Below are 21,744 nucleotides of genomic sequence, written 5' to 3'. Positions count from 1 at the left end.
ATCTAACACACTGTGTCGCCTGTGTCTGTAGTGAGTCATGCGAACACACTGCCATGACTTTTCACATATGGTGACGAGAGCTGTGTGCATGTCTGTGCAAATTTGCATGTGTTGTGTAATTTGCATTTGGTGGGGATTTGCTAGTTTGGTTGGCTGTTAAAGCTCCACAGATTGCCTGGGTTATAGGGCGTGAATATGGCTGTGACGTTTCTTGTTAGATTAGTTAAAGAAAACACATTACATCTGATTATTTGACTGTGACCTTTCAAGCTTTATTCATGAAATGAGAATTAGATTTTGTAAGAATAATTCTTAAATATTTAAATGATCTACAGCACTAACACCTTGTTATAAAATGCATTTTGGAAATGTAAGGTTTGCTTTAATGTGAACTTACGGGCGCACGCTGCTAAATGCTGATATTACAGTGCAATACATTATAATACACATAAATACTTAAACCAAGGCACACATAAGTCACAGTACACGATGTACTGTATAAAACTGTATGCATTACATGCCCTGATGAGCCCATGAATTAGTGCAAATACTTAGTTTTACTATTATTAGTAGTATTTTCAGTATTATTGTAACCAGTAGTGGTAACCTAGTGCTAACTTTATTGCAGTGTAGTAGCTGGCTGAGAGTTTAAAACATCCCTACATTTCCGGATGGCAGTGTACAGAACATGGATCAAAAGAGGAGATGCAGCTTTAAATAAAATACGGAAAGCACTACCATATCGGGTGCTTGCCTTCAGAATAAGGGCACGGTGTTCTGTAATATCAGCTAACAGCACGTAAGAATAGTTTTTTCATCACAAACCGCTTTGAATATGTAGTTATATTTATATATCCACCAAAAACTGTGCACGTCGTTTAAATTTAGACGCTTAAGCCGGACTTGGAGTCTTATTTTGACAGCGGCGAGGCGGCTTTTCCTTCAGTCCCACACAACGCTCGTTCGTCAGAGAAGACGCTCTTCTGATGTCACTGAGTCCCGGGGGCGAGACTCGTTCGCCGCTATAAAGTCTTCCCTGCTCGGTGGATGAAACCAGCTCACTGAATCAGACAGGCCTACGGGATAAAAAGAAAACATATACTCACCAAACAATCATGGTGAAGATCACTTTCCAGACAGTTTCGGCGCAGAAGCCTGAAAAAGACGTCGATGAAGACAAGATCGTTATACCTCAGGCTCAAGTGAGTTTGCACTTTGTTTTTTATTTGTTTGTTGTTGTGGCATTTGTGTTGTGTCTCCGTAATCTTATAGCATAATTACGATATTGTCCTTTTGCATTTGTTATGATTTAATAGCTTAAAGTTAACCGTCTCTTTTTAACTGTAATATTTGATCTGCCTGTTCATGCATCATCATCTCACCTGATAGGATTTACAGTGGTAATCCATGATCTACCTATTTATGTTATGCAAACAATCTTACATATAAACAAAAAGAGAGTATGGTTAAATAATGTGCTGCAGTTATGTTTTTAATTTGCTTCAACCTTAATGGAACTGAAGGCTTTAAAATCTCATACATGTTTTGCAGTTTCTTAGTGCTCTTACTAAAGGAGTTTTTTTTTGGTTAGAAAAAAAAGCTTATTGTGCATAATGTTATAATAACAATAGGATAGATAGACCCAGAATTGCAGGCCACCCCAGCCTGGGGATGTTGACATTACGTCACCTTGTTTGGCCACCTTCGAGGACACACTGCAGATGGCTGCCCTGTGTGTGCGCGCACCCTAAGCAGAATATGACACCATTACTTTGAAGCAGTCAACTAAGTTAACATATACATGAAATACACATTTCAATCTCTATTAATATAGCCGTGCAAATAGTTATTTACAGTTATATAATTTTTCGTCGAAATTAGACAACAACAAAGCTGTAAGATGAGGTGACTGCACCAGTCAGTGACGTCACAAGGTGTTATGACACGTGAATCCTGTAGGTTGCGCCTGGGAGAGTGCATGAGCCTGTGAGTGAGAGTGGTAATCAAGGAAAAAAGTGTAATCATTTTTTTTCACGGCAGTTTAGCTTTTTATTCTTGTCAAAATTGTAAGTATAAAAATTCACGGTTTCAGATTAGAAACATTTTGATTAATACCAATAATTTTTTTTGTATCCTGTGAATAAGACCCAGAGTACATTTGAGTTTATATGAAGGACAGGGGGGCTCAGAAAGGAAATGAACATCTCAATGTTAGCTCTAAAGTCCATAGATAGATAGATAGATAGATAGATAGATAGATAGATAGATAGAATAGTTTATTATGCACATGGTATTCTTAAATATTTGAGATAATATTAACTTGCGCTTTAGAATAATTTGAACCGAAAACAAATGTTTAGGCAGGCTGGGTTTTCGCAATAAGTCCAGTTTTTATTAGCTTCCTTTCTGGACTACCTCCCTGGAGTTCAGCATAATTAGATATCTGACACACAATGGGTGTACACCTGCCTAAGCCTCATCCTTATTTCCCAACACACTGTACAAAATGAATGCCACTTGATGACGTATCCATCACTTCTGCACCTTTCACCTGTTCGTTACGTCAAAGGAAGATTAAGACGTGATGTCAAAGGCTGTGTGTATTTAGATTGGCTGTGAAAGTGGGCTAGGCGTCAGAGCCAATGTGTGTAGATCTATAAATATGTCCACCTCCACTGAGGGATTCTGGCTCCACGCAATTATGCTCGTTTTGACTCCCACTGAGGGCGCTAGCTAACTGCAAATAAGGAGCGTGGAAGTGGGCCGCCAAGAATAGATCCAGACGGCCACGTGCCAGCATCTTCGTCAGAGCCTGGCGCAACTGTTCTCCCTGCTTCCGCTCTCCATAGCAACAGTAGTAGAGAGAGGCAGCAGATTGACTGAGAGACTGTGGGTGGGCATCTGGCATGTCTCATTCCAGTCCCATCCTACGTCTACCAGATCTCCTCCCCTGACTAACCACTTGGCAACCACTTCTTGATGGAATTAACTCTATTACAATTTGGACTAGAAATCATGACAGTGTGAGAGGACATTGTGTCCACTGAATATCAATCAATATTTCAATATCAATCAATATTTCTCTTACAGTTTCTCTATAGTTGCTTCAAAGGTTGCACAGTAGACAACACTTCCTTTGTACCGTATTCTGTGGCTATGCATTGTTAAAATGACATCTACTACTACAACTTGAAAACACGACTAGTCCTCTAACCAAAGTGCTTTTCTCTGTGCAGGGGCAGCCGGCGCTTCCTGTCAGGACCAAGAAGCCTTTTCCGACTGGTCTCTGCTGCCTCACCTTCGGCCTGGTGATCTTCATGTCAGGACTAGTGCTGGCCTCTATCTATGTCTATCGCTACTACTTTATACCTCAGGTCAGTTCACTCTACGTTTCCTTTACATTGTATCCTGAACAAAAACAGCCTTAAGTAGCTGTCTCGTGCTAACTCAGCTCTGTTGCGTCTCATTAGCAGATCCCAGAAGACAGCTTGTTCCACTGTCGGGTTTTCTATGAGGACTCTGTGTATGCTCCTCTGAGAGGCCGGCAAGAACTTGAGGAGAATGTCGGCATCTACCTTGACGACAACTACGAGCAGATCAGTGTACCTGTGCCACACTTTGGAGGCAGCGACCCTGCCGATATCATCCACGATTTTCAGAGGGTAGGTTGAGGCAACCTTGATTGCTATCATTACATTTTCTTGTTAAAGTGATTCATTGTGCTGAGGTTCTAACCTTTTTAAAATCTATTTTAGGGCCTCACAGCTTATCATGACATTGCTCTGGACAAATGCTACATCACTGAGCTGAACACCACCTTGGTGATGCCTCCAAGGAACCTGTGGGAGCTGCTCGTCAACGTCAAGGTGAGGCACTCGCTGCATTCATTGGTGATGTCACTGGTGAAAGCCATTGTGAAAGCATTGTAAGAGAGGAACGGCTGTCTGAGACAGCGAAGGACAGCATGTTCCCATCTTCCTGTCTGCTGTGTTCCTCCCACTGAGTGATTCATTTGCATCTCTTTGCCACAGAGAGGGACATACCTTCCTCAGACCTACATCATCCAGGAGGAGATGGTGGTGACAGGGAGGGTGAGGAACATGAGAACGCTGGGCCCCTTCATCCACAGGCTCTGCTACGGCAAAGAAACCTACCGCCTCAGACGCCGCAACCAGCGCCGACGTGAGTACCCATCCACTTCCTTTTCAAGCTGTGGTTGTGGCCACGTCGAAGGAAATTAGTGCAAAAGATCACATTGTTTCAACAAACAGCCTCGTATTTCCATTTCCTCTTAAAACAAAACAAACAAAAACAACATTCCATTATTTGTTCTTTTACTGGTACTGACATACTTACATTTATAATGCAAGTTATGCAATTATGTAATTAAAACAGTTGTTTCAACCCAAACCATGGTCTTTTTCTCAACCTAATCATTAAGTTCTGGAGCCTAAACTCAAAACGTAACCACACTGCAAGCTTTTCACAACTTTTAACTAAGTAATGTACTTCACGTCTTGTACACAAGCTCTTTCTTATCGTGTTGTCAGGTCTCGTGTTGTCTTCAACAGACTTACCTCTCCCATTCCAATCCACTCAGGCAATTAAGATATGCTTAATTATGAGTGATGAGGGCTGGTTCACATCCGCTGATTTATCGCCCTCTTTAACACCAATCTTGTGATTTGTTGAGTCATGTGACGTAGTCACCGTGATCTCTCTGCACTCAGGGAGGAAAGTATTCCTCTGGTGACTCATTGGGAAATCCGGTGTTCAGTTTTTGTGTAGGAGCAAATAGAGAGCGAATGACAATGCCAAAAAAAAATACAATAGGGCTTTCATCATGACACACTTCGGACATTGTGTCTGTAGTGTAAAATCCTCCTTTAACAGCCTGGCGGCCTGATTATCATGTCAGCGTTTGTGTGTGGGTGCAGCCTGGGTACTTCCTGCTGTGTGAGTCACTCGCAGAGCAGTGGACACATCCACACACTACGGAGGAGGTGGTGATGCACATGAGTGATATCTTTGTCGTCGCTGTCTTTGATTGGAGCAAGAAATGATGCAACAAACTTCCCCCCCGAGTACATATATGGACGTGATTTGTCGGGGATCACCACTGCTGATTGAAAATGGAAGCTTGTAGGCATGATAGCAGTAGGTGTGTTATGAACGCTGCAGAGCTCCACTTCACACACTGAACGTGTGAATTCTTTTCTCTTCCAGGTATCGACAGGCGTGAGACAAAGAAGTGCCACAGGATTCGTCACTTTGAGAACACGTTTGTGGTCGAGACCGTCATCTGCGACAGGGTCTGAATCTAAGGCGGAAATCACAGCCATCCAACACTGAAGCCAATTTCAAACCATACCTCTTGAATTATTTACGCGTTTAACTGCACTTTAAGAGCAAGTGTTTGTCCAACAGTTTTACTTTCAGTTTTAATGTTTTTGTCTCAAGTTGGGAATGCTCTTTCCTTGTTCATGTACTAGTCTTTTTTTAAGATAGTCTGTATATTTGGATGATGTTATAAATGTGTTCAGATATATCTGTAGCTTGTCGCGTTGTGCATAAGATGTTAATGTGTGTCCGTTTGTGACATTTTCATCCGAAGAGTTTTATTTTAGATTTGTCCTTATTGTTATTTTTTAGTAACCCAGTGCACTGTCGGTGGTGGTATGGATACTTGGAAGCTGCTTGCACTGTGCACTTTGGTTGTCATTTTTATTTTGTTTTGAATGTCAGAATATGGCAAAACATACCTCATGTAGTTTCTTTGCTGGTTTCTATCATTAATGAATGGTGTACATAACTTTGATCGTTCCTAAGCAATATATACTGTACATTGATTTTGAACATACTGTAACATGCATAGATTTTTATCTGAAATTAACTTGTTTTGTGAACAATCATTTCTTTATTGTTTGTCTCTTTATTTCCCTTGGTATCACTTTTCCTACAACTTGGAGTTAAAGGCTTTAGACTGTAATTAGTAGCAGTGCTTTAGAGGGACAGAAGGAACCAAAGTCTGCGATGCTATGCTTCGTGATAAGATGTGAAATATTTAGAAAGAATGCTTTTTACTGTAGATGATATCAAAGGCTAAAAGTAATTTAGTCTTACTCTTTCTCTTCTTCACGTGGATTTGCCTGTTGTCTTTAGCTCTTGCAAGTTCCCAGTCATTCCTATTTTGGCATTATTATCTCTACAATGTTCAATCGTCTCAACTTGAAAAAATAATTGGGGTTTCTAGAGCAAATAAGTCTCAGTTGGGAGAGACCTGTGATATGTGCTCATATTTCATCATCATGGATATTTCCGCTGTACAGTTGATTTTTTTCTTGTAATATCTTGCTGCTTTAAGAATAAATTATGAAACTTGTTTTGTCTCCTCACTCCTCAGTATCATTTTCAGTAAAGCATGCAAATTATTATTATTATTATTATTATTATTATTATTATTATCATGAATATCTAGATTATAGGTTAGAATAATGGGAGATTGTGCTGACAATAACATGTAGACATTATAAGAGGCAGCTAGTCGTTACAAAGAGAAACGAAAAGTGTTTTTCTTATGTGGACTTCCTCACAGCCAGAACCGACAAAAATGAATCTAGGATGAACAAACTGCCTGATGAGTTTAGGTTGTGTTTATTGCGTTGCTAAGGATCTGTGTTGGATTGTTTCTACATGTCACAAAATGGCAGCTTCATCAGGGTGAATGCAACACACGTCACAGGATGAATCTCTTGTGGTTAGCCGTGTAGCACTATAAAATGGAAGTGGAAGCTTGGGTTTGAAAATGGATCAACATGCAAATTGTTGAGCAAAGTTGAGTTTTTAAATGTCAAATTCATCCATATGTCACGTTGTAATGTAAGTCTTAACTTTAAGTTTCAGGGCAGACATCAGCTGAAGAAGTAAAGCATATTGTATTGAAATACAAGCACAGTGCGTGGGTCAGAAAAATCGATATTGTACTCTTGTTAAGAGCTTTTCTCCGATAAAAATTCATTTGGCATTTTACATCATCATGTTTACGTCTGGATTTTATTTCACAGACCCATTGCACAAAAGAACAAGATCAGGTAAGATGAAGAAGCTTTATGGCTTCACAAAAAACAAATTCAGCTTAAGCAAAAATTACAGAAACGGAACTTAAAATAACGGAAACAACACACAAAAAAAACATTGAAACCCAATAAAGAGGAGGCTAGTGCAAAATGAAAGTATTGTGATGCAAGAAATGCAAGTCAGCCAAAGCTGGCAGGTTTCATGTCTGGTTTCTGGCTGCTGAAGAGAGCGTACACAGATTTTCTACGTAAAAAATTACACACTACAAAATCAACATTGATATTCAGTAAATCCCCTAATTGAGTTCTGTGTAACAACAAGAACACCGTCCACTTATACGATCAGGTGAGCATGTTCAGTATGAGCAAAAAAGGTGAGCATGTTCAATATGAGCAAAAAAGGACAAAGAGCAGCAGAGACGGTCCGTTTGGGTTTAGCTTTGACAGTATTTACATAAATCAAAAATCCTCCTGTAAACATAATAATATCACAAGAGTACACAGGTCTGGCTGAATGCCATTAACAGCTGTCTTTCACCAATTTTCAAAACACTATTGCACATATTTGAAGCTACATTTAATAAGAAAATGAATTAAAAAATCTTCGTATCACGTAAAAAATTATATGTACATATGTTACAACCAACAGCACATCATATATATATATACACACACATGTTTGTAGTTGGAATTGATCTGTGAGATCAGTTTAAAACAAACACAGTCAGTTTGCGTTCATAAAACTCTCGGCCGACATCAGTCAAATCAGGACTGTTTTAAGAAATGACTGAGCGTAATGCCCACAAATGTGAAATCTAAGCAAGTCTATACAAGAAAATCTTTGCCGCTCATTTTGCCGACTTTATTTATACAATAATGATTACAGGATGGTTACATAAATTTAACTTCGGCATTAGATTATAATAAATCATATAAAAATGTCTGAACAGCCAGATTCATGGGTTTAATACATTCACAATTACTTTTGTGCTGCAAGTAAGTAACATTTGTAAAACAAAAAAGTGCCAGAGGAAAAAAAAGAAAAGAAAAACATTTGTCATTAAAATGGTAATTCTAGATAATCATTAATAAATAATAACTAACTACATTCATTTCATTTCTAAGATCACAATTGCTTCTTGACTTTGTGGGATTTACTTATACTAATTTATTGATGTACTTTAAAAATGAAATAAATACCTCAGTTTAATTTGCTCTAGTTTTATTAATTTCTTGTTTCAAGCATTTTATATATTATGTGCTATATGAATAAATCTTATTGTTGTTATCATGAGTAGTTATCTAAACAAGATGTTTCAAAAGATGTTTAACATGATGTTTTTACATTATGTACTTACGGTATCTGTTTAGCTGAACTATTCCAAATTGCGTCTTCTTCGATCTTAAATGGTTGGTTTTTGTTCTTGAGTGCGAGCTTCAGAACATCAACAGCGCCTTTTACTTATCTTTGACCCGACGCTTTTGAGCACATACATTATCCTACACAGCCCTGCAGTGAGCTCCTTGGGTTTTAAAATGAATCGTACCCCACATCAGACTCTCACTCAGTGAGGAGGGTGAAGCAGTTTTCTCACCATCACACAAGCGTGATCTTAAAATCGTTCTAGAAATAACTCACCATGTGGCTTCTTTGCTAGATTTTCCTTTTTGCAGCCTACGTCTTGGGTATAAGAGCCCTTTGAGGTTACAAAGGTGGCTGCTTGCTTCCTATCGCCGGACCAAATCATGTTTCAGTGCTCATCACATCTTCTCCTTATGCTACATTTTAACGTAACTGTCAGCGCTGTGGTTAATTGAGATTGCACCCTGACCTGCTTGTTTTTCACCCATTGCGGTGCATGCCACATGTGCCTCGCTGCTGGAAACATCACTGGCCCCTTTTCAGTTTCAGTGCTCAAGAAGCCAGGTCTTGTCTTCACTACCAGCAGTCCTCTAAAGGACTAATTTTGCTTTAAGTCAAACTCTCTTCCTCCCCTGTTCAGACCTCTGAAGTGCTGAATGTGGCTCTCCTTTGGCTCATCCTTGAGAGCCTGAAGCTGTTTCTGGAACTTCTCACCTCATGAGCAATGAAGTAGTAGCACAAAGCGTCCAGACAGCAGGTGATGTTGGACAGGCACATAGTTACCTGTATGAACAGGCTGATGCTTCGCATGGAGCTACAGTCCGTGATCACTTCTTGGCGCACCTGGAATAGAGGACAGAGAAACATTAGTCTACCGTCCTGCCTATGGGCATGAAAATCTTAAAATCTTTCTCGAGGGAGCACAGCCAGCCAAGTCAGCAGAATAGATACCTGTCATATTACGTTCGGAATTAATATATATGAGGTGACTTTCATGTTGGAAGGTGGGGGGAAGGAGGTGGCGTGACAGCTGAAGGCTGCCGAGCCAGAGGCCACTGTTTGGGACGGCCCTTCAAAATTGTTCAGCACAAAACTACTTAATGTTTTTAACAAGATGTGTTTGTGCCTAAACCCAATCAGACCATAAGCGCAGCGCTGTCATAACATGAAGATGAAAATCAAACCTGATGAAAAACGTAAAAGTTGCAACATAAAGAAGTGTGAAGCTTTGAGATATGCTGGGTGGATGGTGTTGATTCAGCAGTGTGAAGTCTACAGCTGTACGTTCTTATCTGTTTTTTTTTTAAGATGATATCTTTGCATTTCTGCTGTACAGAGGTAAAGTTGCATGTTGTTGCATTTGTCAGACTGCAGTAATGATTTCTTTCCGATCGAGATGTCTCACGTTTGATAAGAAATTAAACCCACCATCCGATTCTAAGGGCGGTAGCAACGATACGCCAGTGAGGACACTGAGGTCACGTCCTCAGTATTTATTCTTTTAAAAAATGTGTTATTATACAGGATGTCCCTTTTAATTCAAATGAAAAACAGATGCTAAAACAGTTTGACTTCTCAAAAAAATTTATTAATGCTCCGGCATCAGAAAAACAGATTCTTTTATTTTAATTGTACCTGAAATAAAAACCATTCCATGTTTGCTGCAACAAAAAAAAAAAAAAAAAAGAAAGAAGCATAATGTGCCTCTCCTTCTGCAGGTTAAATTGGCTGCTTTCTTTGCTTCCATGCCTGTATTCCTGTAACATCTAAACTGGAAAAAAAAATAAGACCTTGAGTCACTTGAGAAAAGTGTTTTAAAATGTCCAAATAGTAAAATGGTTCTTAAGCAAGACCAGGATAAAATATGTCACTATTTCTGACTTGGATTGTCGTAAAAGTAAGTGGTTTGTCTGATTTAGTATTTAAAAAAACAAGGCAGGAAGCTCGACTTTTGACAGCGATTTAACACAAAGCAGGTACTCTCAGCCAGTGACTAAGAGAATTTATTTCCCCTCTCAGGTAAAGTGATTTAAAAGCACATTTCCTTTTTAAGACCTGATTTAGTATAAAATAGACATCATCTTAAGTAATTTAGGTTGTTTGTTAATTTCTAAATTAATTCGAACCTTTAACGTTTCTTAATACATTTGTAGTAATATATTAAAGTTTGTAACTTGGACGAGAAGTCCCTGAAATGCTTATCAACAAATGGAAGTTTAAACATTAACAGTTTCACAACGAATGAACTTCACTCGTCTGATGAAGATGATGCAATGTGATTAAAAGTTTCAGAACCTCTTCTGCTTTAACACTCATCGCACTTCACACCCTCGACTTCACTCAGTTTACTTCAAAATGAACTTGTGGTTGTCTCACCAGGAACTGCAGCAGAATGCCGAGGTGGCTTGGGGTGAAGGGCAGCAGGAAGGCGCACAGACTGCTGTAGATGATCTTCACACAGGCCCGGCTCTGCGCGCTGCGCTGGCCGGACTGCTGAAGGGCCCAGATGGTCTTGACGGAACAGTAAACCAGCACCAGCGCAGGCAGGAGGAACCCAAACACCTGCACACAGATGATCACCTTGGGGCTCCAGCCTTTCCCTGAAAACCGGTGGAAGCAGTGGAACTCTTCCCCCCCGGCCTCTCTGAAGCGATAGGTGGTCGGAAGAATCGCTGCCAGCACCACCACCCAGACCGCCAGGCAGGTCCCCAGAGCTGCTCTGGGTGACCGCAGTTGCTTGGCTTTGAACGGGTGACAGATAGCCATCCATCTGTCCACAGCTATACACATGATGGTGTAGATGCTGCCATATATGCCAACAAAATACAGACTTTCCAAGATCGAACAGAGACGTTGGAGGTTGGCGTTCCAACAATGATTAGTGGCGTGCATTTTGAAGGGAAGAGGGAAGAGGAGGAGCAGGTCCATCAGAGCCAAGCTGGTCATGTAGATCGTTGACTCCGTCCATTTTCGCAGAACGACGCAGAACACAAACAGCGCCACAGCGTTGAGAATCAAACCAGCTACAAATATGGGGACGTAGATGACCAGCTCCAAATACTTCATCACGGAGTCCACGTCTGCAAATGAACAGTTGACCATCGCGTTGACCGTCGCGTTGACGCAGCTGCTGCAGGGAAGAATTTTGATTTTGATTTAATTTCAGCAGCTCAGTTGCAATTTCAAAATGACTCTGCTTTTCCTGTCATTACTCTTTGTTCCCACACAGAAACATCTGTGAGAGGCGCCACGGTGCCAAGCCACTTGAAACTTCTCAGCTATGTGGGTTCAGCCGCTTTATCTTAAAAATGTTTTTTTACGTATCTGCTTTCTGGTGAAAATGCCCAAAACACTGAGAGAACATATATTGTTATAGTTTAACTCCTTTGCTCCATACATTCAATGTACGTTTAAACTACAAGTGTAGATTATAGGTGAATTATTTTGCCTTTTAAACAAACTGCAATTCACATAGATATGAGAGGAAATAGGTTGGTTAATCAGATATGCAACTTAGATAAGTGTTTTCACTGTCTGTAAACACCTACGCCTTCCTGACCTTTTTAGTCCACCTGACCTTATTGAACTCTAATTAAAAAAAAGCACCATTTGGATCTGACGGTCAAGTGATTTAAAGACAACAAAACGCAAAGATTCAGGTCTCTTTTGGAACCTGGAGTAAATTTAGCGTCGTCACTTAATGAAAGCGTCAGCTCGTGACACAGAAACCTCGAGCTATGGCAACTGTGAGGAGTAAACAATTGTTTGTTTTTTTTAAGAGAAAGACCAAAAATCTATGTCCCAGCTCTGTGGTAGTCTATCTAAAAAGAAAAGTGAATCAAAAAACAAAACAAAAACAAATCATCCACCAAACTCGCGATTCAAGATCGACGGCCTGTCAAATCCAATCAGTTGCTCTAAGTCTTATAAATGTAACTTAAACATTCCAAAAAACATGCTACACATGTTTTGCAGCAGTAAAAATGTCGAAAGCTGACACAGTTTCACTATTAGATACCGTGTGGAAAATGTGAATTCTAACTGTGCTCTTACCTCTCGGGTGCCAACATCTCACTCAACTCTTCACAGTTGCTGTCTGACTGTCTGCACTGTGCCAGACACACTTCTGCTTTCTCTACCTTTGTCGTTTCATCACCACTTCCTGAGTCATGCCACACATAGTGCGTGTATGTTCAGTGGTGCGTTACAGTCGTTTGAAATCAAGGCAGAGGTGAACTTAGTCCTAACTCTTAACTTGCTGCATGAAGATACAGGCATGCATGGTCACTACAGATTGCCAGAACATTTGTATTTGTAACTTCTAAGGTCATGAATAGTGTTTACGTGTACCCAGAAATCGGGGTGCACCTAACCCCGACCCATTGAATCATTCAGTTTTAAAACTCATTTCTATGTTGTTGCGTTAGTTACTCTGGTTCATAATATACTAAAGTAAGTGCGTACATGCTGATGTTTAGCAGGTTTAATGTCCACCTTATTAGCACATTAGCATGCAATGGGATGGTAGTTTTGCAACTATTTAAGCCAAGCGTTGGATCTATTAAATGTTTGACTGAGGTTGGGGAGGATCACCAAGGTCAGTAGGATTCATCCACTGGGGACCACGAATGTAATTTCTGCTGCTAGGGGGTCTCTCAATCAAAACAAAACAAAAGATGTACGAGGCATTGCCGATTAAAATCTGTCTACGCGACTCAGGCATGGACATTCACGGACGAGGTAATGTTAAGTTTTATAAATGAAATGTTTAGTCACGTTGACTTTATTCCTTGCTCGTTTTCTCTGGTTTGAACAATGTTGGAAACCTTTTGGAAAACTTAAGGACACAACTCACCAAAATATATCACAGAGGTCAACATGTTATATTGTTAGACCACCCAAAAGCTGTTGGGTTATTTCAGTCTGGACCATGCACTGACAGACTAGCCAACAATCACGTCCCTCTATCTTGAAATGGTACAAACAAAATTGAAATAAAATTGAGGAAACCGTAGCGTAGGACTGTGGTGTTACATTTCCTCAGACTGGAGTTTCCATCACTAAATCAAGATGAAGTCAGGTTGTGATTGTTCACTGCGTCCTCGTGAATGTCCGTGTTGTTGTGATGTGATGGTTATTTTTAACATCTGTTCTGAAAGCGGTGACAGGCTCAGATGTTGAAACATGTGTGAAGTAAAAGGCCAGGCGCCCTTTATATTATATTTATTGGTTTTTAGGTCAAACACCTTTGATTTGGTTTGTTTAGTGTTTGTTTTGTTACTGTTTACCGTCCCTTCCTTGTGCTGTACTGTGATTTCTGTACTCGGGAGTGTTATCGGTACTGGTATTAGTCTGAGTGTGTCGATCGGTCTCCCTCGCTCAAAGAGAGAGCAAGGAGGCGCCTTCGAAGTGTTTACTCTTTCATGTCCGTGAGAAGCTACAGAGGCAGATTTAGACTGTGATTGTGTTTGAGGTTTTCCTGGTTTCAGTTGCTGAAGTGACTTAACTGTATTTAAAGTGTCAGACATTCCCTCCCCCCCCATTTATTTTATCAGAAGTGTGAATGTTAATATGATGTCGGTCACTTTGATGTTGGTCCTCATCATAAATTGGAATAAATCAGAAGGTTTTAGGGGCACCATCAGTGTGATATGTCGGGAGTCTTTTTTTAAATTTTCTTTGGAAGCAAATGAAGCTGCCAGCCACACTGCCACCTACTGTTGTGACTGAAGTGAGGCCCAGCGGTCTCTCAGAGGCAAACACAAACCACTTCTCACTTAAAAATGACCATAAGGCCTATCTTCTACTATTCTGGTCGTCTTTTTTCACACTATTGGAAAGAAATGCACAAATTTATTTGTGCAAATCAGTGCATTTCTAATCAGATCACGTCCAATATGAATATTTAGAATAAATCTCATAAAATTTGTACGACAAATGAAAAAAGTCAACGCGGGAAGTTTCGTGCCTCTGTATGTATTTGTTTTGTTTGTGTTTTACCTCACTCACCTTACAGACAGAACGCAAACTGAACTGTGCCATCTTTAACAGAAACAAACTTGGTTCAGATAGTTAAAGAATTAAAAAAAATAAACCCTCCATGAATATCATTCTGTTGACTGTGCTGACTCACTAGTCACGTGCTTAACAAAAAAAAAAAAAACACACACACACAGTAGTCACAGACATTTGGCATGTGATTTCTTGTATTTATTCAACTTCAATCAGGAACACATAATTGGGAAGTGACGTTATGTCACATGTACGGCTGAGTACTGTGGAACTCTGAGGTGTACAGAACAAGACATAATCATTTTACTAAAATAACTTCCAGCCCCTCCAAATAAAACAACAACAAAGAACTACAAACACTCACTTGAGTGCAAACACACATTTGTCCTCGCTCTAACTTTATATTTGCTCTGCAGGTAAAAACAAACCCAAACTAGCCTGTTTACATTCATCGAAGAAGCCTTTTTTCCGAAACGTTTTCTTCTTATTTTGACTCTACAAATGTTTGTAAATGGTGCAAGACAAACTTCAGAACTTGCACACAGGGTTGACACCGCGGGAATATTTTAGAAATGATTTTGGCGCAAAGGTGAAATCCTTGTGAAAGACTCAGGCAAACATCTCGAATATCTTTCTTGTTGAAGGAAATGAGAGAGACACAAGACTAACGAAAGCACAAAACACCTCATGTACAAATAAGAGCAAAAACACATGCAGGATGCTTCACATCAAACTCTCAAGAAACAAAGAGCCCGCAGTCATTACAAGCTGCTCTGAGCACGCATGCAAGACTTTGAAAAATGGTGAAATGGCACGAACACGCTCGGATTTCCACTGGAAGAGCCAGCCAGTTTTCTAACATCACACCTTTAGCAACAAGTTGACACGTTGAGCAACAGTCAGTGTTTTCACAAGAGCACATCTGTAAATAGTAAAGGGACCTGCCACAATTTCTTAGCATCTACAGCGAAGCAAAAGACACAGACTCATCTCTCGAAGAAAGACATGGAGCCGGTTAGGAGGCTGAAGAGAAACTGTCGACCCACTCATGATGCACAAACACACAAACACACACACACACACACACACACACACACACACACACACACACACGCATGATGAGATGTAGTCGCTCTAGGAGGCGGTGAACTTCCTGAGCGTGATGACGATGAGGGCGAGGAGGACGGACGCTCCCAGGAACACTGCTATAACGATGGCGGTGATGGCCCCTGGCCCCAGCACCCCTGCGCACACACATACACACAGGAAGAGATGCAGTTTTTAAAGGGACAGTACACCCAAACGTGGAAAATTCGGTCTTTATCTGCGCAGCCCCATGCATAGTGGAAAGCTTTCACAAAACATTTCTGGAGCTTCACGGCGCAACGCTGTTTTGCCGTGAAGCTCCGGAAAATGTTTTGTGGACAAGAAACTTCACCCAGTGGATAATGACTGAATCATCATGTTTTGGGCACACGTGACTGACACAAATGGTGGTTGGCCGTAAATGCTTCGTCACATGCCAGTTGTTTACCTTCCTCCTCATCCATGGCCTGGGAGTGCGTGGCGTCCTCGTAATCGAAGGTGAAGGGCTGCTCCGTCATGTCCTGGAAGGGGTCTTTGGTGGTAACGTCACTGGGTGGGTCTCCAGACATTGTGTCCTGGTTGTCTGTGGAGGCAGGATCTGAAACCGTCTCTGCGGACCAAGTAGAAAGACTGTTAATCCCTGACGCTGACCTGCTGCGCAGTTTTGACTCTCTGCATGTTTTTCTTAAAGGCGGTCATTTCACCGATGAGTTGCGTTGCTTTGCTAATGGCTCTGTTTGACTTCTCTCTGGGCGCTGAGGCCTCGGGGATGCAGAGCTGCATACATGGCCCCGTCTGTAATGACTCCAACAGCCTCGCTCTGTCTACCTGGGTTAACGGCTCAGGACGGAGCATAAGGATGTCTTTGTGGAGGATGAACATTTTGTCCGTTTGAGCCTCAGGTAGCCTCTCCACATGTTTTTCCTCGAGGGTTCAAACCAAGCTTGTCTTTTGTCCGTGAAACTCCTTCAACTAAGGTTTGCTTAATTATTTGAGTGGAGTGGTTTATTCCGCAGGACAAACAGCGTTCTGTACGACTCCCTGCTCTCTCATCCTCTGCCAATCAGTCGTCTGTTCTCTTTCCATCCCAAATTGTCCTCTGACATTCCTCCCATCTGAGCATGAAGTTGCCCTGAGACTTTTCACACCTCTTCAGTAGCCAAAGAACAAAAGTCTCTTTCTAAACCACGTTCCTGTTTCCCGACACAACTCCATTGAGCGCGCAATTGAGGATAGAACCGTCAAAAAAATGCCTCGGTGACTGTGGTTGCGGTTGCCGTGAAGCTAATTAAATGGCTGCACAGCTATTCTTTTGAAATCTGAAGGAAAAAGAGGAAAAAATGTGATCTTCGTCACCCCCTGAAAAACCAAACTCTTCACACACAAGCCCACCCACTCGCTGATTCACTTATCCTATCCTCAACTCTACACATACCAACAAAACCGTAGTCCAAACATATTTACACTCAGCTTATTTAATGCTACATATTTACTTTGTAGCCGCTGACGCCCTCAGTAAACTCCATGACCCCGTTTTACGTCTTTTCTCTGCCGTTATCAAAGAAGACTTGAATTATTCACTCTGAAAGAAACAGAAACATTAACACAATAATGAAGAAACTACTGATAATGACACTGTATGAGTCTTCAGCGTCGGCATGTTGGCTGCGGCATCTTCTAAACTCCGATATGCACTTCTGATGTGAGTATTTTAATGCTGCAGTGTTGACTCGCCGTGTTAAGCATCCTGTCCCGTAGCTGGCCGGAGGTTTGGAGGCCCGGGCCTCCGGCCAGCTTAGCCATCAATGAGGCCTTCAGCCCAGGGCACAAAAGGCAGCTTGTGCGGTCACGGAGGGCGGCAGGCTGCAACCAGTAACAACCGGCCAGGCCCAAAGCAGGCACCGGCCGGGCACTGGATGTCAAACAAACTTGTTTATTAAATAGTCCCTGTGTGTAAAAGGCTGTGCCTGCTGGACAGCTTGACTTAATAAGAAGGCAAAAAATAATAACATGATGTTTTCCGTAGTCGTTTGTTTCCACAAGGAGGGTTTACTGCAGCCTGAAATGTCTGTTTAATGGAATTAACATGACTGAGGCTTCTACAAACAGCTCGCATCATTCACAAGTCCCAACTTAAAATTTTATCTATCACTTCTTTCACTTTTAACTATTTGTCCATTTTAGCTAACTATTACAACCGATCATCCTTTACTTTTAGCTACCTATTTAGACTAATTGTTTCTGGTTTTAGCTCAGTACTTATAACAATTCATAACATAAAATTTTGCTAACTCTTTCGACTGCTAACTATTGCTTTTAGCTAACTATTTCAACTGTTATTCCGTTACTTTTAGCTAGCTAACAGTTTTCCAGACCATTAGCTAACTATGTCAACTGTTATTCATCAATTAAAGCAAACTACTTCAGTTGGTCATTACTCTAACACGTCAAATGTTTGCTCATTACTTTAAGCTGAGTTAACTATTTCAACTTCTTTTCAGGCTCTAACTGCAGCACATGGTGCTAACATGTTGTAACTGACTCAGGTATGGAAACTTGGTTATTGTGAATTTGTGTTATACTTTTAAAGAAAATTATAACACTACGGAAATTATTATTCGCTGGCTGCTGCTAACTGTAGCTGCTGTTGGCTAGTGAGCTCAGTTAGCCGTGAGGCTAGTTGTCCTACTAGCTGACGCTGCCTGGACCAGTTGGCCTCACTTGAACACCTTGGAACCTCCTGATGATGGTCCTTAGCAGAGCGGTGTAAACACATACACCACCCTAGAGCTGTGAGCACTTATCATACAACCATACCTGTACCGCTATTCGTAGCAACTGTAGCTGTGAAATGCTGCCACGAAATCTGTTCATACGTAAGTGACTGTGGTTTAACCTAAAAGTAGGTTGGGAAAGGTAGTTTTGGTGCCAGAACCTAACCAAACTGTTTTGGAGTGTATCATGTTGTAAGCGTGTCCTGTAGCACCGGTTGTGTCGGCTCTTTGTACACTTATATTTAACAAAAAGATGGCAACAATTTGTATCTCGCGCCAATAAATTAACCATCAAAGTGGAAATTAATTGTACCTTGTGCAGATGCAACAGCATGTCGGGTGCTTGATGCAGTAAAACGTGGATATTTACTGTACCTTTTCTCTCATACGCACAAAATGTTTAATACTGTTAACCTGGCTGTTCAAAAGTGTCAGTTTCATGTGTCAGTCAAGAACCCTCCTTCTCTTTACAAAAATCCAGACTCATAAACGCCTGGCAGACCGTAGGGAAGGCTGATTTCATACACTTAAAAAAACACAGAAGGCCATTTGTTGGTAGCTCAGGCCTCGGCGGTCAGGTTTTCACACCAGCCGGAGAGATGACAAAGCGCACAGACGGGCGTGTGTGAAAAGCAACCTGGCCAAGCATTGAATCCGCGAGCGACGCAGCCCAAACACGACATCGACGCTGCCGTGTGTCCTTACTTCACCCTCTATAGCTCCCACAGCTGTTCCTCCACCATTTTCCGTTGTAAAATATCTGACCAATGACCCACTGTGTGTTTTATTTTATTCTGAAACGAGGAGAGTAGGAATGAGGTTCAGCTGCCAGAACTGGTCCCTGTGCCCAACTACAAAATGAAACCTCTCTCCGTCTCGTGGGACAGAGCTCTGCTTCTACAGTCATTTTGAGGAAGTTCGAAGAGAGATCGTGTGAGCAAGTATCACATGGTATTGCTGAAACTTTTTGTTTCACATATCTTGGTTGTTTTACATAGTAAACTGTTGCAGCTGAATGTCACAACGTCTCAGTCAATTGACTGGTTGGGCTTGTGGTCAAGATGGGCCACAGCACTTAGAAAAAACATCACGCAATGTACTTGACGACCACATCTGTCGCAGAAAACAGATAAGAGGCGGCTGCAAGTTGTGCGCAATCTGGCCTTTTCTTCTTCATTTCTCCTGCCTGTGTTACACTGATACTGTGAGGTGATTAGTCTGTTGTTTGATCTGAACAAAAATCTATTCTGGGGTCCATCCAGGTAAAAAAAAAAAACACGGTCCAAAGCATGAAAAGGCCGCAAGGTATTTTTAGAACGGTGTCGGCAAGTCATAGCACCTCGGTGTTAGAAAACCCTGACATCATTTGTTCTTCTGTCCCAGTGAGTTGTGTCCTCAAGGTGACAGATGTTTCTCTCCTCGCAGGACGGAGGGGGGACATCGTCGACTCACTAAAATCCCTGTCGCGTCGCTGCCCCCTTGACCTCCACCGTGACCCCTGAGCGTGAGAGCAGCTCAACCGTGTCCAGAGCTGCTTTTTTTTTTATTTTGACTGATTTGAGAGCAAAAGAGGAACAGAGAACAGACGCAGTAAGCGAAAGTGAAAGAAAAAGGGCAGCGAGTGTGCCAGTCTGGCAGACAGCACTCGTACAAACGTTCACAAGGTGACGACAGAAACTTTACGTTCCGTTCTGTCACACCTGCGGACCATCCACTGCCTTCCACTGGCTCGACTCAGGGCCGAGGTATTCAGTTTCATGTGAGCATTGGGCATCATGAAAGCAACTGAGTCATCCTGTTCGTCAAAGAGCAGCTTTCACAGCTCGTAGTGCCTCAACAACTGCATCATTTACACATCAGGCTGCAGACTCACACGCAGGCCCGTGAATGGAAAAGAGGGGTGAAACGACACGTGTGCACACATCTTTGATTTGACGCCTACAGGGGAGCAAACATCGGCCCATGGATCACTTACAGCAACATGAACAGAATGCTCTAAGGGTTTAAAATACCTACCCAGTTTAAAAAAAAAGCAAAAAAATATCAGCAATAACTTTAAGAGACGTGTGATTTATTCACACAATTTGTCGCCTTTTCTTCAAAAAACGATTTTCAAAGCACAACTTTCAAATTTTTCCGTAAAAATCAGACTTTCTCGCCTGTTGCAGGAACATCACTACTATAATTACTTGCAGCACACACTGCTGAGGTCACATACTTGTCTCCCATCCCACAGACATGACACAGACACAAAACAAATCAATGACTCTCAAAACGTAGGTTTTACCTGTGTGTACAAAGGCCACCATGAGGCCGAGGAGCACCAGGAGGAGGAATCTGCAGATGCTGCTGCTGTGGACCATGCTGGCTGCGAAAGGATGAGCGTCAGACGGAGAGCAAAAGAGTACCCGGGAAAAAAAAAACTGCTTCGAGTGGTCACTTCAAAACGAGTAACTGGCCCTGGGAGAGGAGCAGGAGGAGAGTACAGGGGAGCACAGGAGGGGGAGAGGTAGGCAGCTGAGGGGGTGAGAGAAAGGGGGAGGGACTAGGTGTGCACAGGACTGTCTGGACAGTGTGGACTCTATGAGCACATCATCGCAGGGCACACCCACTCCAGAACCCCTCCTGGGTGTGAGGGGTAAACACTCGGCAGCCGCTGACCTCGTCCTGGATGGGGGGGGGGGGGTGCGTCACGAAGGTCTCTGTTGGACGGGTTTTGTGCTTTTGCTCTTGAGGGAAAATATGACAGCAAAGAAATCAACAGTCTGAAGACGGCAGTGCTGCGGGAAGTTTTTGAGTTTTCTGAATGTGCCAGTTTCTCCACGCAAACAAGGCAAAGTGTAAAAGTACTCATTACACAGACTGACCTGTTCTTTATCTAGAGTTTTTAAAGGGGGTCTCCAGCAATTTAGTTTTGCACTTTCCAAAAGTTTGGGGACTCACAAGAGACAGATAAGTATCGGAACGGTCGGAATCTAAGTTGAAGGTGCAGAGATATCCTGACTTAATGGCCCGATCCGACCTTTTTCAACATTCATGCCTCAGTGTCTGGATTCTTGTTGGAATAGAGGGTACAGTGTTACGGTCGCCTTCTTTATAACGAGTGTAAAACAATCTACTAGTTTGCTAATGTTTTGATGACTAGCTAGCCAGTTAACATGACATTGTCATTGCTCATTTTTGCACACGGCCCTGCATTTCAATGTTGCATTGATGGGGTATAGAAGTCCCGCAGTGAGGTTGATGCACTTGGTACCGCTCCTCTAATTTGAGTTCAGACTGGCAGATTAGGACCAGAGGTTGCTATTCTAAGCCTATAAAGCACTGCTAGAGGCTAGGTAATGAAGGAGAGTTCTTTTTTAACTCATGTCTTCATGAAACCTGACCCAAAAATAGTTTTGCTTGATTTGAAACGTGACCGAAGTGGGTGCGT

At 41.8% G+C, this 21,744-nt stretch overlaps 3 protein-coding genes across 3 annotated transcripts; 1 reads left to right on the top strand and 2 right to left on the bottom strand.

The window, feature by feature from the left end:
* The first annotated feature begins 972 nt into the window (after positions 1-972).
* Positions 973-6,382, top strand: itm2cb (integral membrane protein 2Cb). Its single transcript, XM_030403206.1, has 6 exons — positions 973-1,202; positions 3,237-3,374; positions 3,471-3,662; positions 3,756-3,866; positions 4,032-4,182; positions 5,227-6,382. The coding sequence occupies exons 1-6, from the start codon at positions 1,116-1,118 to the stop codon at positions 5,316-5,318; spliced, it is 771 nt and encodes a 256-aa protein (XP_030259066.1). The 5' UTR covers positions 973-1,115; the 3' UTR covers positions 5,319-6,382.
* A 256-nt stretch (positions 6,383-6,638) lies between these two features.
* LOC115572770 (G-protein coupled receptor 55) lies at positions 6,639-12,557 on the bottom strand. The gene is made up of 3 exons (XM_030403204.1): positions 12,493-12,557; positions 10,816-11,569; positions 6,639-9,282 (listed from the first exon to the last, which is right to left on the bottom strand). Exons 1-3 carry the CDS (start codon positions 12,507-12,509, stop codon positions 9,076-9,078), a joined length of 978 nt encoding a protein of 325 aa, XP_030259064.1. The 5' UTR covers positions 12,510-12,557; the 3' UTR covers positions 6,639-9,075.
* Positions 12,558-14,627: 2,070 nt separating this feature from the next.
* snorc (secondary ossification center associated regulator of chondrocyte maturation) lies at positions 14,628-20,925 on the bottom strand. Its single transcript, XM_030402678.1, has 3 exons — positions 20,599-20,925; positions 15,986-16,147; positions 14,628-15,695 (listed from the first exon to the last, which is right to left on the bottom strand). Exons 1-3 carry the CDS (start codon positions 20,672-20,674, stop codon positions 15,586-15,588), a joined length of 348 nt encoding a protein of 115 aa, XP_030258538.1. The 5' UTR covers positions 20,675-20,925; the 3' UTR covers positions 14,628-15,585.
* Between the last annotated feature and the right edge of the window lie 819 nt (positions 20,926-21,744).

This window comes from Sparus aurata, chromosome 21 (assembly GCF_900880675.1).
Source record: "Sparus aurata chromosome 21, fSpaAur1.1, whole genome shotgun sequence".
Classification (NCBI taxonomy): domain Eukaryota; kingdom Metazoa; phylum Chordata; class Actinopteri; order Spariformes; family Sparidae; genus Sparus; species Sparus aurata.
This window is presented reverse-complemented; position numbering and strand designations above follow the sequence as displayed.